The 17310-nt window shown below is 36.3% G+C and overlaps 1 protein-coding gene across 1 annotated transcript in view; it reads left to right on the top strand.

The window, feature by feature from the left end:
- TNKS2 (tankyrase 2) overlaps nucleotides 1-15842 on the top strand; it is a 32782-nt gene extending 16940 nt beyond the window's left edge. The window contains exons 14-27 of the mRNA XM_055720003.1: nucleotides 7-152; nucleotides 561-726; nucleotides 1031-1250; nucleotides 1652-1761; nucleotides 2489-2677; nucleotides 3416-3668; nucleotides 4283-4365; nucleotides 4965-5085; nucleotides 7565-7662; nucleotides 8318-8392; nucleotides 9439-9544; nucleotides 11403-11589; nucleotides 13154-13310; nucleotides 13597-15842. Of these exons, the coding sequence (XP_055575978.1) occupies nucleotides 7-152; nucleotides 561-726; nucleotides 1031-1250; nucleotides 1652-1761; nucleotides 2489-2677; nucleotides 3416-3668; nucleotides 4283-4365; nucleotides 4965-5085; nucleotides 7565-7662; nucleotides 8318-8392; nucleotides 9439-9544; nucleotides 11403-11589; nucleotides 13154-13310; nucleotides 13597-13659 (1974 nt within the window). The 3' untranslated portion in view covers nucleotides 13660-15842. The remainder of the gene's footprint in view (nucleotides 1-6; nucleotides 153-560; nucleotides 727-1030; nucleotides 1251-1651; nucleotides 1762-2488; nucleotides 2678-3415; nucleotides 3669-4282; nucleotides 4366-4964; nucleotides 5086-7564; nucleotides 7663-8317; nucleotides 8393-9438; nucleotides 9545-11402; nucleotides 11590-13153; nucleotides 13311-13596) is intronic.
- The last annotated feature ends 1468 nt before the right edge of the window (nucleotides 15843-17310 follow it).

Below are 17310 nucleotides of genomic sequence, written 5' to 3'. Positions count from 1 at the left end.
TTACAGAAACTATGTACAGTTCAAAGTGTGAACTGCAGAGATATTGAAGGACGTCAGTCTACACCTCTTCATTTTGCAGCGGGATATAATAGGGTATCTGTTGTCGAGTATCTTCTTCAGCATGGAGCTGATGTGCATGCAAAAGATAAGGGGTAAATACTCAAATGTGTATTTTCTTGGCAATTGCAATTGCTGATATCTGTCAGCTCTTGAATATTGCTAGCTGATAAGCATCCCAGCTTTCTTCAGACATTCAATTTTATTTTTTTTTTATTTTTATGGAACGTTCTGTTAGAACGAAAATGTTCAGAATATCCACAAAAGCATTCTGCAGCATTTGAAACTAGAGCATCAAGAATTTCTCTGGCCCTGTGTTTTTAATTCTCTTCAGTGCCACTGCTGATGGCATTTTTACCACTTTGGCAGTAGATATTCCTACTATATAAAGTCTTTGTTACGGTTTGATTATTGAAGGTGGTTGGGTTTTAAGTTTATATCACTTTGAAAAAAGACCCAACTTTTAAAAGAGAATTTTTCTTTTTTTTTTTGATTGTTTCCAGAGGACTGGTCCCTTTACATAATGCTTGTTCATACGGTCACTATGAAGTTGCAGAACTGCTGGTTAAACATGGTGCAGTTGTTAATGTTGCTGACTTGTGGAAGTTCACTCCCTTGCATGAAGCTGCAGCAAAAGGAAAATACGAGATTTGCAAACTCCTGTTACAGGTATTACATATGCTGGAGAGAGGTTACTTTCTTTTCTTTCTTATTCAGTTTGAAATGTGATTGGACTTCTTTGAGAAATTGATTTGTGTTTTGTGGGTTTTAAATTATCGTGGTTAAATGTATGTTTTCAGTAAAAGAGATGCTACTAGCAACTGTATTGTCCTTTCTCACACAGTAAATGGAAGGCACTCCCTGAAGGATTCTAATAAGTGTCAGAATATTTGCTCAATAAGGCATAAGATGCATGAGATGCAGTGTGTTTATTCTACTTACATACTCTACCACCTGTTTTTTATCTGCACAGCATGGAGCTGACCCTACAAAGAAAAACAGAGATGGAAATACTCCTCTAGACCTTGTTAAAGATGGTGATACTGATATTCAAGACCTTCTCAGAGGAGATGCAGCTCTACTAGATGCTGCAAAGAAAGGCTGTTTGGCCCGAGTGAAAAAGCTGTGTTCACCTGACAATGTCAACTGTCGGGACACACAAGGACGGCATTCAACACCATTGCATTTAGCAGGTCGGTGTTTTAACTAACGGGTTTGCTCAAAATCTCTAGACACTGTGGCTGAACTTTCTATGTCTAAGCAAGTTTAAAGTATAGCCCCAACTAGAGGATTCCATATTTTCTCTTTTAATAAAAAGAGTAATAGTCAGTATTTTATACATACTTATCTTCTAAACTGTTAACTCTGAATTTAACTTCCTACTGTCTCTAGCCAAAGATGATCTTTTATTGTTTATTGACAGAGGTTTTAAAACCAAAGACTCTTAAATAGGTTGAAGCTGTCCTCACTAATAGGTAATGCACTGTCTTCACTGGGATTGACACCTTAACTTTCAAGTAATTTAAGGGAATTACTTCTCTACAGACTTTTTTTTAATGTGTTCTATTTATTCTGTCCTTTTGCAACCTTCCAGCTGGTTACAACAATTTGGAGGTTGCAGAGTACCTGTTACAGCACGGAGCAGATGTGAATGCACAGGATAAAGGAGGGCTGATTCCTTTGCATAATGCGGCATCTTATGGGGTAAATCTCTTCCAAACTCTCTGAGGCTTTGTTTATTAATTTAAAAAATAAGTAAGTAAATGTGATACATTTCATTGACAGCATTGTGAGCCAGTACCCTCTAGAAAGCCTTTGCCATTGACTTGTAATGTTATTTGTAAAATGTAAAAAAACAAAACAAACAAACAAAAAAAACCAACCAAAACAAAAACCCCCACAATATCATAGTTAGCTCATGATACATGCGAAGACTCTTGAATTTATAAAATCATGGTTGGAGTTTAACATATTGAGCTTTCTGAACACAAATGCATAAAAAGTCAGCAGCCCTGTGCCAGTCAAATTTAACCAGTGAGATCTCATTTTCACTGATTTGGCTAGTGTTGAGACACTAACTTTTTTTGTGAACTTTTCTGGATCTTTGTGCTTGGATCAAGTCTTTAATCAAAACAGTTGGAGTACTTTCCAAACTGGAAGTTCAAATTCAGGCTTTTTTTCCTTCAGATTCCTCTGGATTTGGGATTCTGTTGTTGTCTGTCCTTTTTTCACAAGACAAGAAATCTTAACTTTTTACTGGTATGTTATAGGTGAGGAAGAAAACACCTTGTTTTAATACTTTTTTATCATAATTAAGAAGTAAATTGTTTTAAGAAAATTCAGAATGGGGATTACAGACAAGTATCAGTAATAGTTCTCAGTTTAATACATTGTGGTGCCCTGGAATTTAATGGGTGTTTTTATTTTCCAGCACGTTGATGTAGCAGCTTTACTTATAAAGTATAATGCATGTGTGAATGCTACAGACAAATGGGCTTTCACACCTCTGCATGAAGCAGCCCAGAAAGGAAGGACACAGCTTTGTGCCTTGTTACTGGCACATGGGGCTGATCCTACTCTGAAAAACCAAGAAGGACAAACGCCATTGGACCTGGTCACTGTAAGTGTTGGGGTTCTTCTTGGGAAATCTGTGTTTACCTACCATTTGTGGCAGCTCATCTAAAAACTATCCTTTAAAAACAAAAAGTAATACAGCAACTTCTGCAAAAATTAAAATACTGTGGTTTCTCTGGTGTTTATATGTGTCTGGTAAAGAAAGTCAGTAGAACCTTTATAAACCTTCTTGAAATATTTTCTTGCTCAAGACTTCCTGTTTCAAGATGGAGTGGAAAAAAACGCACACCAACAAAAGGAATTCAGACTTGTAATTTGATGCTTTTAATTCAGTACTTAGAGTTTGACTAAGACAAAAACTGTGGCAATAAAATGTAAGCAGCCTTCATAGCAGCATAAAGTTTTGGGGTGGTTTTTTTTTTTTTTTCTAAGTATCATAATAAAATTCAAAGCTACACTCAGAGTAACTGTTCTGTTTCCTAAATTCTTGTTGCCAGTAGAAGCTTTTGTTTGTTTTTCTAGGAAGTGGATTCTGTTTAACTGTCCCCAGAGGTTTTAGGTTTTGTTTTTATTACAGTTTTTATTTATAAACTTTTTTTAGTTTCATGTACGCTGTTGGCACAAAAGGCCATTTGTAAACTGCATTGTAAAATGCATATGTTCCCAATATGCATTTATTCTATTTTGCATTATACTTAAGAAGTCTGGAAGAATGATGATGCATTCTAGGAAAGAACATGTAAAAGTGTTCCTCTGTTTTAATAAGTTGTTTTCTGCTCTTTAGGCAGATGACGTCAGCGCATTATTGACAGCAGCAATGCCTCCCTCTGCATTACCAACTTGCTACAAACCTCAGGTTATAAGTGTGTCCCAGACTACAGGTTCTACAGCTGATTCCCTGTCTTCTGTTCCATCCAGTCCATCCAGTCTGTCTGCTGCAAGTAGTCTTGACAACTTGTCTGGTAGTTTTTCTGAACTTCCTTCTGTTGTTGGTACAAACAGTGCAGAGGGAGCTGCTGTTCTGGAGAAAAAAGAAGGTGAGACGTTCTCAGTTAGGAACGACTAATATTTTCTACCATATGGTAAAAAGAATACATAAATGTAAAGTTTCCCACACATGCACACAATTACTATGACATATGCAGTATCCCTGTTCCTTATGCTGGCAGTAACAAGAAACAGAAGTCTTGTATAAGATCTTAGTACTTTCCCTTTACAGATTCTTTAAAATACTGCTTTTTTGGTGTACAGAACCAAGATGGTAATTTTTTTTTTAAAAGAGAAGTCAAATGAAATTCAGCTCCATACCAAACAGTATTTTACTACAAACTTTTTTCTAAGAGGCTATTCTTAGATCAGATCTTGAAAAGGTTACTTCTATATGATGTTTTAGTTGTCAAAATACCTTCTGTTTGAACATGCATTTCTGGTAGCTAGTTGGTTATTTTGTGGAAGCACAAAGACTGCTTTTGGGGATGTGGAAATCTTACAATACTAGGGTACATTAAGTAATAGTTGCCACTGGTTAGTAATTCCCCATCTTCAGAAGGCCAGGAATTTCTGTCACTTCTTGTTGCCGCGGACAGTGTGAGATGTGTGTGCTTTACTTTATAATACAGGTATGAATGTTCATTTTGAGTTTTTCTTACAGTTTCAGGTGTAGATTTTAGCATAAATCAGTTTGTACGGAACCTTGGCCTTGAACATCTGATTGACATATTTGAGAGAGAACAGGTAAGCACTACATTTATTTCCACATACTCTGCTAGAAAGCAAGGGAATAAATACTGAGTGTTTAGAGTAATGTAATGAGACTTAAAATGAGCAAATTCAAAGTGAGTGGAATGAAGGAAAGGAAGGTAACTGGATTTTTTAAATTGATATATAATATAAATACATGCTCAAATACAAGTATATATAAAAAACTGGGGGCAATAATGTCTATATTGCTTTGAGAGTGTAGGTATGTTTTCTTTCAGTGGTATAAAAGGGTGGAGTAAATAAGTAGTCACTGTTGATTGGTAATTTCTGGTTTTGTTTCTGTTGGCTTGAATACATCTAGAAAATTGTATTTCTCAATCAGAAACATGACCTTTGCAAGCAATACAAGTTACACAGTTGTAGTTCGTAGTGTATTCATTTGAAGACAAAAGGTTGAAGAAAACAACTGGGTAGAAGCAAAGTACACAAATAATAATGCTAAAGTCTCCAGTGTTCATGTTCTTTTCAGACTTTTTATCTCGGCTACTGTGAGATATATTTTCACTGTCATTGACAGCTGTTCTGGTTTGTTTACTGTGTTGTACAAAAAGAAGGTGTTGCTTTCATTATAGATAACGCTGGATGTATTGGTTGAAATGGGACATAAAGAATTGAAGGAAATTGGAATTAATGCTTATGGCCATAGGCATAAAATCATTAAAGGAGTTGAAAGACTCATTTCTGGACAACAAGGTATATATTTGAGATTACGTAACACTGTCTTTATAGAATCCATTTTTGTGAATGTTGGATTATTCAAAATGGTGTCTCATTAGAAAGAACTGATAATTAAACTTGTCCTAGAAAATGGCACTTCAAATTGTAAGAATGTCTTCTGACTTGAAACATGAGCGCTTTTATTTGTGCTGTGAATTACTGTGAATCTTGCCTTTCAGTTCTCTAATTTTTTCTTTGTGCTCACTGTTCCGTGTTTACTTAGGTACAGTGCAAAATGATAGTAAGCTTTTTGTGATAGGGAGGATTTATCTACTTTGGAGTACTCTGGAGAGCAGGGCACATTCTCTATTGATGGGTTAGGGGCTGTGATGTCCTCTTCCATTGGGTTCTGCAGAAGAATACTATGTTTGCTCTCTCGGGAAGCTAGCTGAAAATCTTTTTTTATGCTTTTCTTTAAAAATACAGTTGGTGTGCTTCCAGTGAAGCCAAATTAACATAATTGCTTTGTTTAACAGCTTCAACTTGTATTTAAAGTTTAAGCTAAAGCCTCTCTAGTTGTGCAGCACTGTTGATACCACCACAATTCTGGGAACAGTATGCTTCATTTAACTATGACTGCATAAGAGACAAAAAAAAAAAAAAATCAAACTTTTTTTTCCTCCTTGTCTCATTAAAACATCACTTATTATTGTTTTGATGTTTTTCATAGGAAGGTAATAAATTCATTAGAATTGGTAGGATTTTTTTCCATCTGGAGACACCATCTGCAAATTCTCATACTCAAATCTGCACTCCACAGTGATGAGATGATCACTATCCCAAGATTTAGATTATTTTTTGCTTCTTAAAACAGTATTAACCAACCCTTAAGATAATCCTTTTTCTAGTAACGAAGTGTTTAAGTAAATCTTTATCGTTTTCTCTTAATTGTCAGATGTTTTTTTGACAGATTCATTAAGTATTTTGAATAAAAGTTACTTCAAGGTGTCATTTCAGCCTCATGTCTTGTTTGAGCTCTTGAATTTACACAACCAGTAGTCATATGCTGGTTTTGCCTTCCAAGTAGGCCTGAGGTATTTTTGAACATATGTATATTTGTACATATTTTAGTTAGTCTGTATATAGACAGGATGTCAAACATCTAAATCCTTCACCATTCCCACCCCCATTCTTTCTAGGCCTTTTATGGCAAGATAGCAAGAGTCTGGCATTTTCATTTGTTACATTAACCACAAGCATAAATACTTAAACTGAATGTTTCAACAGCTGATTTATTTTTTTTTTCGAGGGTGTGGTTTTGGGGTGGGGAGGATTGTTGTCATTTGGTTGTTAGGTCAACTTTCTATATCATGTCCTTTTGGGCTCATACACTCAAATATGGTTTTGTTGGTATTTTGACATCTTTTCCCGAACACAGTATAGCCATTTATTTCAAGGTTAGTCAGGCTTTTGTGAAGGAGCTTTATTGTGGTTCGTTCTTGCCAGAGTTTGCTGTTCCTGGACACTGTTACAGTTGCACACTGCTAATATGAGGCTCCTCACTGTGCATGAATATGTAGTTCCCCTTTTCCCCGCATTATTCCTTTCTAGAGAATAATTAAGACAGACCCAGCATCTAACTGGTCACCTGCTAGTTGTCTGGGAAGGCCATGGACAGAAAGACACCTGATAGACAGTCTTTGTATTCTTATGTCCAGTAATTACATTACCATTTCTTGCCAGTTGTGATTGAAGTCTTTGTGTAAATTGACAATGGATTCTGATAAAATTCCAAGGGGGTTTTTTTGGCATATTTGGAATGAATACTTAAAAGAAACTTCTCTATCCGTGTCAGGCTAGGCCTTTGAGGTTGCCGGATGATCTTAGTTCTTTTGTCAGCTCTTTCTGCACGACCATTGGAAAAAACATTCCTACTGAATTAGCACTTCCAAGTCAGTTCTCTTGTTCATGATGCCATTGCCATCAGTAGTCATGGACCCTGTACTGGACAGGTTGCTCACTGTTTCACTGTCTAGACTTGAAATGAACTCATAGATAAGCAGTTGCTTACTTAAACTTTCCCTGACGTACATTAAAATACCGAGCTAAGCACAGACAAATAGGTTACTGTGTCTGGAATGTTTATTCTTGTTGAGAGAATGATTGATCAATATCCAGACCCCACTGCTGTGCTTTTCATTTATATTACATGTATATTACATGTATGCATGGTAATGTATGGGTAGGAGTTATAAACAGAGATGCTGAAAAAGTATTCTTGAAACTAATGAAATGATTTGAAGGAACGTACTTTGACATCTACAAAAATGTGTCTGATGGGAGGCAAATAAAGTAATTGGTAATCTCTGCCTTCTTTAGCTGCTAACCTCTTCATCTTGTAAACTAGGTTTTCAGAAAATGGTCCTTTTAAAAAGAAAAATCTCTTGCTGGTTAACATTCTAAATCTGCAAGTCTTAAAGCAGTTTCTGAAGCTGTTGTGTTTTTATATTCACAGGACTTAACCCATACCTGACTCTAAATACTTCTGGTAGTGGAACTATTCTCATAGATCTTTCCACTGAAGATAAGGAATTTCAATCAGTAGAAGAAGAGGTATGCCTCTCAGTATTTTTGTAATTTTTACTGAAGAAGATGAAGTAGTATTGCTAGGCAATTTAATAGTGCAATAAACGTCACTAAGCCTAATAAAAACTTGCATTAAGGGTACTTCAGATTTCAACTTTAATTGCACCATTTACAATCTGTGCTGGTGATGTCCGTAACTTTTCACTTAGGTTATTACTGTTTGTAGTATTTTTAAAACCTCTGCTCTATAGAAAAGCTCTTTCACATAATGTAACAAAATGTGTATTCTATGCTACCTGTTGCTTGTCTGTTATACACAGTTTTAAGTCACTTCTTCCGAAGTGTCATAATCACACAGGACAAAATTCTGAAGAAACAATATTCTAAATAGGTTAGTGACAATCTTGCTCAATTTGAAAACTTCACCATAGACTACTCAAGATATTTTAAAAAAAAAAAAAATCATTAAACCTGTCCATGTGCATCCACAAAATTTGGCTTTACTTAATATACTGTCACTGCCTAAAAACTTCTTGTGTGATTTTTTTAGTTTATTTTTTTATTATTTTTTTTATATTTCTAAGACAAGAGTTGTTCTTTTGATTATTTGACTGAATGAAGGATATGTGTTTTGAATGTGTTCTGAAACAAAGTGATCCTTCTTAAAATTCTCAATCTTCAGATGCAGAGTACTGTCCGAGAGCACAGAGACGGAGGGCATGCTGGTGGAGTGTTCAACAGATACAACATCTTAAAGGTAACTGTTGCATTTTTATGGTCGATGGTTACAGCTTTAGAGTTTGGTTGAAACTAAAAATGTCCACAAAATGTTCTGCGTTTGTTTGTTGAGTTCCATGATGTGATAAAATGTGCTGTTCTGTGACATAGAGGAAAAAGATTATCTTCCAGGGAAATTCAAAGAGTAAGATTATATGGAAAAACTGCTTATGGGTTCATAGTTGTTAAGAAATTTCATGAGAAATTGACATAGAAGGACCTCACAGAAAACTGCAGAAAGTTTTATAGGAAACAAAAGAAGGTTTCTGTTGAGGGAATGGCAGAGGAAAAAACATCAAGAAGTAAAAGCAAAGCTCTTGAAGCATGGAAGTAAGGGTACCTATTTTGGCTTGATATAATGCTAAAGAAGCTTAAAACACCAGGCAGTAGACAACCTTGCTTTAAATAATTTAGTGGAATTTTGGTTTGTATTCATTTTTTTTTTTCACCCAGAAGAAATGGGTCATTTTCATTAAAATGATAAAGATTTTGATTTGCAAGTAAGTACTATGAAGTTTTATTGTGAATTGACGTTTTGGTTTCCCCAGTAGAACTGATATATCTACACACATAAGGTTTTGTCAATGTCCAGCATACCTCTGAAGAGAGTACATAATTTACTTTCTTGTAGAAGTGTTCTAAAAGTCTTCATGGAAGACACTTCTTAATTTACTAGATGATCTTTTTACTAGTGGTTTGGCATCAAGCTATGTTTGGAGTGATACTCAAGTAGAATTGTGACTAAACCTGCTAAATTTAAATTAAGGAGTGTTGCTCAACAGATGTTTAAAATTAATTGATTCTTAATTAAGCATGTAATCATGATTTACTTAAGTTATGCTACAAGAGTCAGCTTCTGCAGGATAAATTAGAGAATTTGTGTTCCATTGAGTTCTAAGGAAAATATTCATGTTTAAGTAGCAGTTTAAATGTACTGCGGTGTAACTGCTAAGGTTAAACATCTGTCAAGTAAAGCAAATGGAAGGTTTCAGTTTCAGGGTGGAACTTACGTATTGACTGTTTCAGATTCAGAAAGTGTGCAACAAGAAACTATGGGAAAGGTACACTCACAGGAGGAAAGAGGTCTCTGAAGAGAATCATAACCATGCTAATGAAAGGATGCTGTTTCATGGTGAGATACTGAAATACACCTTATGAATTCATTTCACCATCATAACTTCACCTTTACTGGAGGGCTTCTACTGGCTCAAAGTAAATTTTCTCAGCAGAAATAGGTTCTAGGTTTTGTGTAAGTTTTATACGAGCAGGTGTTTGTATATGTCACGATGGCATATATATTGCACTGCATCTTTCTTCTGAAATTTGCATGTCCTTGTCTCTGCCCAAAGAAGACTTCGGAGGTCTAAGTGAAGACATTTTAGCAATTATGAATGGAGATTAAGGAGTGGGCCTCCTCCTTGGTTAAGTTACTAGTTCTGTTAAGTTACTAATTCTGTTTTATCAGCTGTATGACCAAAATAATTAAGGGTCAAACTTTATTCTACTATGGGTTGTTTTGGGGTGGGATTTTTTTGTTTTCTTGTTTTTATAATTTGGTAAGTTAGTTCTTGTTAATCATTCCAGAAAAGATAGCTTATAACTAGCAAATTATAGCCAATTGAAAGCTCTCCTGTGCACAGGTACTTGTTTTTTCCTGATGAGCAAATGAAGCAAATTCACAGTACATCCTTACAATGAATGCTACATAGTTCCCAATGTAGTACACTACTGTTGGAAGCAGCCCTAACACTGTAATTAACTGCTTGCCCAAACTTGTAGATACCTAAATCCTGGGGTTTTGACTGTGGTCTGTACCTCTGTAAGAGGAAACGGGCTCTTAATGGAATAACCTGTCTTTAAAGGAAAATCTTAAATTAGTTAGATAATAACAGAATTATTCCTGCAACAAAACAATTAATGCTTTATGCGTTTCTATTTATTTTTTTAAACCTTTAGTTTTTCTAGCTTTTTTTAAGAATTAACATATGTCTTTAACCACATACGCCACTTGCAGAAGGTGAAGAGCAATCTTTTTGTCCTCATCTGGAATCTTCTGCTTCATAGAATCATTTAGGTTGAAAAAGACCTTTAAGATCATTAAGTCCAACTTGTAAACCTAACACTGCCAAGTCCACCACTAAACCATGTCCCTAAGCACCATGTCTCTTAAATACCTCAAAGGATGGGGTCTCAGCCACTTCCCTGGGCAGCCTGTTACAATGCTGGACAACCCCTTCAGTGAAGAAATTTTTCCTCACATCCAATCTACACCTCCCCTGGTGCAACTTGAAGCTGTTTCCTCTTGTCCTATCACTTTTTACCTGGGGAAAAGAAACCAACACCCATCTCGTTATAGCCGCCTTTCAGGTAGTTCTAGAGAGTGATAAGGTCTCCCTCCAGCCTCCTTTTCTCCAAATTAAACAACCCCGGTTCCCTCAGCCATTCCTCATAGGACTTGTTCTATTATAAAAATCCTTCCTAAAAAACCCCATGCTTTTTTTGAAATTTAATGGGTATCAAGTGTCTTGAGATGCAGAATGCAACTCCTGTGAACAGATTATTCTTTAAGGCCAAATTTTATGACCAGTGCAAATAAATAAAGGTTTACATTTATTGCTTTTTTTAATGCAATCTACTCAGTGCTAGGAGTAAGACAGAATTTGCGTAGTGATGCATTCAGTGAATCTTGGTTAGAATGAAGCCCTGCCAAAGGGAGTGCAGATTCACAGAGCCTTCTCTTGCAGCAAGACTTGTCTCAGATACTGTCCTTTATAAATCTTTGCTAAAATTGTACACTTTCCAGCTACTGTTCTTTCTTAATACCTCTAACAAATCAGCTGTGTAATTCTGAGGTTAGAATTTCTGGAGATTGATTTCCTTGTATGTGTAGAAAAATGTATAAAAAAAATTTGGGAATGGATGATTGAATTGTGACACACACAAAAATTTCTGTATACTGTATTTTCTATGTTTTACTTCCTTTCTCTTAGGCTCCCCATTTGTGAATGCAATCATTCACAAAGGCTTTGATGAGCGACATGCCTATATAGGCGGCATGTTTGGAGCTGGGATTTATTTTGCTGAAAATTCTTCCAAAAGCAATCAATATGTGTATGGAATTGGAGGTGGCACTGGATGTCCAGTTCACAAAGATAGATCTTGTTATGTTTGCCACAGGTAAGTTCTGCAAAAGAATCTGATTTTACATTTGTACATTGTGTTACAGACCATCAAGTAAGCAGAACCTCTCTCTAAAGAAATATTTGCTTGGTAACCAAACCTTCTCAGCACTCTATATGCTGGGCTTAAGAGACTTTCAGAAAACTTTGATATTTAAGTCTTAACCTTTAACCATCTTCAGTGTGCTCAACCAAACCTTTGCCCTTAACTTACTGTAGAAGTCACTTGGGTAGCCAGAGAGTGAAGAGGTTCCACTAGATCAGGGGTCCTCAAACTAGGCCTGTGGGCTGGATACGGCCCCCCGGGGTCCTCAATCCGGCCCCCGGTATTTACAGAACCCCCCCACCCCCAGCGGGGGGAAACCAAGCAGCCGCAGATGGCTGCCTGCCACTTCATCGAAGCGCCTGGTTAAAAAGTTTGAGGACCCCGGCACTAGATGCTTCTGTGAAATGTGAGGGTTTAGTCCATTGCCTATTACAGAGAAAGGAGAAATTCAGTGATATTCAGATGCTGTACTTCTTTGAGGAGAACGTACTTTATAACAGTCAGCCCCCATGTCCCTTCTGCTTCACACTCTGAAATATAGATGTGGATTTGTGGAGACTCCACCACTAATTGAGTTCTTAAATCCACTTTCCTGCAGAACACCTTTTTTATCTTACTGACACCATCAGTTCAGAATAGAGTTATTCTTGCTTCACAGAGTTAATTGTGGTAGTGGCCATCATTTCAAATATGACAATGATTTGTGTGTTTCTGTGCTTTTTTTTTTTTGCATTGCTATGACATAGATAAGGTCATTCTTCTAGTATCCTTCCTTGACCCTCTGCCCTTTTTCATATTGTTTACTCTTTTCTGACACTCTTAAAGAGAATAATCATCCAGAGTTATAGAGGATGTCAGTCTTTTCATGCTTTCTGAGGTTTTGAAAAATTTGTCTTGTATGAAGAATTAGGAAAGAAAAAGTTTTGGCTGAGCAAAATGGTACATAACATCAGTCTACAAAAATGCTGAGATTCCATTGCTATTGCAGTAGTACATATGTAAAGAATTAAGTATCCTTGTTCTGTCTTTTTATAATGAAAACAACATAACATACTGACAAATGCTAGTATGAGGTATTTTGTGTTGACCTAGAGTTTGCACTTGGCCTTGATGCTGATTTGGCTGTTGGATATGAATCTAGTGTTAGAACACCAGTGAATTACATTGTTAGTATGAGTGATGGGGGCGACACCCTCAGAAAAATAAATAAATAAATAGACCATGAAAAGGTAGTGACAATCTTTAAGTATGTTAGGCATGCTGGTTTTAGTAATTAAAATAAATATTTTTTGATGTTACTTCCAACCCCTTCCTCAGGCTAAAGAGCTTGTCCGAAGGGAGCATAACTTTTGTTGGTCAAAACAGAACTTTAGAATTTTGTGAACTACAAAAGAGAGACTGAAGTGGCTTTAAAGTTCTCTGTTCTCCTCAAGTAAAAGTTTAAAATTATGAAGATAATCTTTCTGGAACTTCACAAGCATTGTGTAATCATGGTCCTTTTTCCCTTTTAACACAGGCAATTGCTGTTTTGTCGTGTAACGCTGGGCAAGTCTTTCCTGCAGTTCAGTGCTATGAAAATGGCTCATTCTCCCCCCGGACATCATTCAGTTACTGGGCGACCCAGTGTAAATGGATTGGCATTGGCAGAATATGTCATTTACAGAGGGGAGCAGGTAAATAGCTTTTTGGTTTAGTTTTTCAGACTTGTTTTGAAGGCATGTAATGTGTTGGGGTTTTTTTTTACATTCAAGGTGCTAGGACTTGCTTTTGTCTTAAAACAAACTCCAGCTGTGGTTGCAGGTGAAAGGATCCATGTTTCCTGAATGCTCCAGGCATTTACCTTTGATGTTTTGCCTTTTCTTCTTTGGCATAAATGCTTTTTTTCCTCTCTCTAGCAAACACTCTGAATCTATCCAGAAAATGAAATCATAATAAAGAAAGTGTGTGTTGCTCTTTCAGGCTTATCCAGAATACTTGATTACTTACCAGATCATGAAACCTGAAGCTACCACTGAAGCTTAAGACAAATTACTTGTGGGAAACCATCAGACTTTGGATAGGAAGATACCAGTGGCTGCCATCCTGTTAATTACAATGAGTTGATAAAAAAATTTCATCTACAGGTGATGTGGTAGCAAATGTGAACAAAATACACCATATTTGACTTGATTAAAGCTTTAATAATGTACAGTATGTTTTTCTAAAATTTCAGAAATGTTCTCTTTTTCAGCACTTTAACAGATACCATTCCAGGCATAAACTGGGGTTTGGCTGTACTAAATTATAAACAAAAATTAACTTGAAACTATGGTTTTATACAATACTGCATTGAAATTTAGCAGAAATTGTAATCTCTATACAGGAACTCGTTTTACTAATATTGTGTTCTTTAAAACACTGCATTTACACTGAAAACATTTTCATTTGTAAAACTGTAAATAAGAGCTTTTGTACTAGCCTGGTATTTATTTACATTGCTTTGTAATATAAGTGTTTTAGAACTGCAACCTTGTACAAAATGTTTTTTCCAGATGTTGGTTTGTTCATTTGTGTTTTCTCATGCACGACAGATTTGAAAAGCCAATTTCTTTCAGGGTTTATCACTCTTTTGTGAGGGAGAAAGCAAATTTTATCTGAAGAGGTTTAGAGATAGCCAACTTCAGACTGAATACGCAAATTTTTGTTCTGTGTTTTTATTTATGAAATATACATTCCTGAGAATGATGGGCTATGAAAATAGAACGTTCCAGCTGAATACTAAAGTGTTTTTCCACCTACTTTCTAGAGTTCCATATTTTATTTCTGTAAAATGTCTTCTGAAATTTTTATTTAACTATAGGTATAGTTAACCTGTATCCTCACTTCAAGGCTAGTAGACCTTGTAAGTTACAGTTTTAGTAAATTATTTTCTTTGAATGTAGTTGGAAAATTAACCTCAAGGAGGTCTTTCTTGAGTTCCTCTTGCTTACATTTAAGCCAGGAAGTTAAATAGTTTATTCCTAATATGGGGGCAAACAACTGGCCTTTTTTATATGCTTATTTTGGTAAATTAATCTACCTGTTGGTGCCCTCAGGATATGAGTATTGCAAGGTGGAAATGTTAAAAATCATCCTATCATCTCCTGTGTTTCTTCCATGTTAACGTTCAAGCAGTAGTTGAAGCAGGTGCCTAGAAGTGTGCTTATCTGCAGTGCTTTTGGCTGAGTGGAACTGGTTGGGGTGCAAGGTTCTGCTCCCTGTGCTCAGCCAGCTGGGCAAGGAGTGTTGAAGTGGGATGAGCAGCTCTTCCGTAACAGCAGCTGCCTTTGGTAGCCCTGGTAAGTCTGCTTGGATGGGGGAAGAGTACAAAAGGTACAACCCTCCATTCGAGTCTCATTCAGGGTTCCTGAATGCACCGGTCAGTTCAGTCAGCCCTATCATACCTCTCTTGTGTATTTTGTTTCTCTTCCATCTGCGGTTTTTACCTACATATTTTAAAAATATGTAAATACAAATTATAGTTCATTTGGGGTTAAAGTGGTTAGGAGTATATTTTAGTTGTTTTCTATTTCTACATACAGGAAACTGTCCCAGAAGACAATTTATTTGCAGGGCATGTTATCATACCATGGTTTTAAATGTAGTAACTGGTCAAGATAATGAAATTGTCTTGCTGATGTGGTGGTTATGTGATTATGCTCTATGTAAAAATGTATTGAACCTTACCCAGTTATGTGGGGAATCTGAAGAGTAGGATTGCATAACTCTTGCAGAAAGTAATACTGGCTACGAATAAACAAGGCTTTGATTTTTAGCTATTTCTCCCAGCATGTTGCCTGTTCCTTAGGTATAGTAATGCTGGAATTGGTGTTCATGCAAAATCTGTTAAGTATGTTTAAAACTTTTTTGTTATTGCTAAAATGCTTCATTCTCTATGAATGATCACTTAATGTCTTGTAAAATATTGTGGTATGATAGCATTTTAAGTGGTACCACAATGCTGGTTTTGTCTGTTTGGGGATTTTTGAGCTGTTTTTTTGCATGACATACCTTGCACTCTGAAGATGGAAGCTGTAATGATTTGATAATACTGACTATTGAGATGAACCTTTAATCTTTTGTGCAATTAGTTCTGCTTTACTCATCTTGAAGTGTCTTTACATGTACTGTATGACATTCCATATCCATTTAACACTAAATAAATTTAATTCACTGGTTTTCTAGTAGCATGGGAGTAATTGCAGATGTAGTACATCAACCCATTGTTTTAAATGCACGCATGCACAATAATATAACAAACTACATCATTAGAGGAAACATTAATTGCTTTAAATAGAAAAGCTTTTAATGTGGATTAAAAACTGTAAATACTGTGGAAACTTGTAGTTTGGTACATGGCTAACAAACAGCTCTAGCTATCACTGAAAATATTTTAATAATAAATCCAGAAGTAAGCTTTGATTTATGTATTTAAAACTCCACTATATGGTCCAAAACTGAAAAAGAAAACTGCCTTACGTTGGTTTTGTAAAATGAAGAGTAACCTGAAAAGTCTTACCTTTCAGGTAACTGCATAGGTTTGATACATACATGAGAAACAACAGAAGTGCTGCTTAGATCAGTTGTAGTATTGCAGTAAGGAAATAATTTTATTTCGGTAGGACCCACGTGTATGGTAGGAGGTTTCCAAAACCAGACTTGTATAGTATACAAGATTTAAATAGAAATGAGCACTAGAGGGCAGGAAAGCAAATGTTTAGTAAGATCAAGGATAATGAAAATCATTAAAGTATCTTGGGACTACAATTTCCCATAAAGTTGCTTCTGAAAATTCCACCTATCTGGGGTTGTAAAAAATCAAAATTAACTTTCAATTTGCATTATTTTTTTTTAAACTAAGCAATTAGTATAAAAGTGCGTGCTGCAACTAAGCAAATTGAAAATGTTAGGGTTTCTTCTTAAAAACTTTAGTCATAACTTAGACCTTAGTTCTTAGAAATTAGTAATTTAACCAGACTCTTCTGTCATATATAACTTAAAAACTTAAGATTATCTGTACAGTGTATGTTCAAGAGGTATCTGGGCACTAATTTTTAATGGAAGTAACTTGTGTATAAAAGGAGTTGTTGCCTTTTCTACCATGAACTTGCTTGTTAAACACCCCGCTGTGTGTGTACATGGCTACACACACACTTGCTCACTCTCACTCCATTTACCAAGAAGCTGAGGAAAAGTTAAAGTGACTTTTCCAGCAGAGCACCATTGTCAGTTAGGGTGCTGCAGCCTAGGAGCCATTTCCCCTTCTCCTGCCTACCGCCTGAACTTAATGTAATGAAACAGGTTTTTCTCTTTTGGCAGAAACAACAACAGAATCCCATGGGTGGCTTGCGTTCTGCCTTCCAGTAAAAAAAATATAAAGGCTTGATTTGTACTCGTCGAATGCAACAACACAGCAAAGACTGCTTTCTCACCTTCAGTGAACTGGCAAATCAGACTGAGGTCTGCCCCTCTGCGGTTCTTGGAGCTGTGCTTTTCCTGCGCCCGCTGAAGTTGCAGGAGGAGGTAGAGGTAGTGTCAGCAAGGGAAGCGCTACAGCTGAGCAGGTAGAGGGAGGCGTGTGCCTCTTTTTGCCCCTTTCCAGCAAGCATAAGCAGTGGTATGGCTGAGAGTATCAGAAGGGTTTCTTCCCTTTGC

The sequence above is a fragment of the Falco cherrug genome, chromosome 9 (genome assembly GCF_023634085.1).
Source record: "Falco cherrug isolate bFalChe1 chromosome 9, bFalChe1.pri, whole genome shotgun sequence".
NCBI classification, from domain to species: domain Eukaryota; kingdom Metazoa; phylum Chordata; class Aves; order Falconiformes; family Falconidae; genus Falco; species Falco cherrug.
The sequence above is the reverse complement of the archived record's forward strand: the minus strand, read 5'-3'. Positions and strand labels throughout refer to the sequence as shown.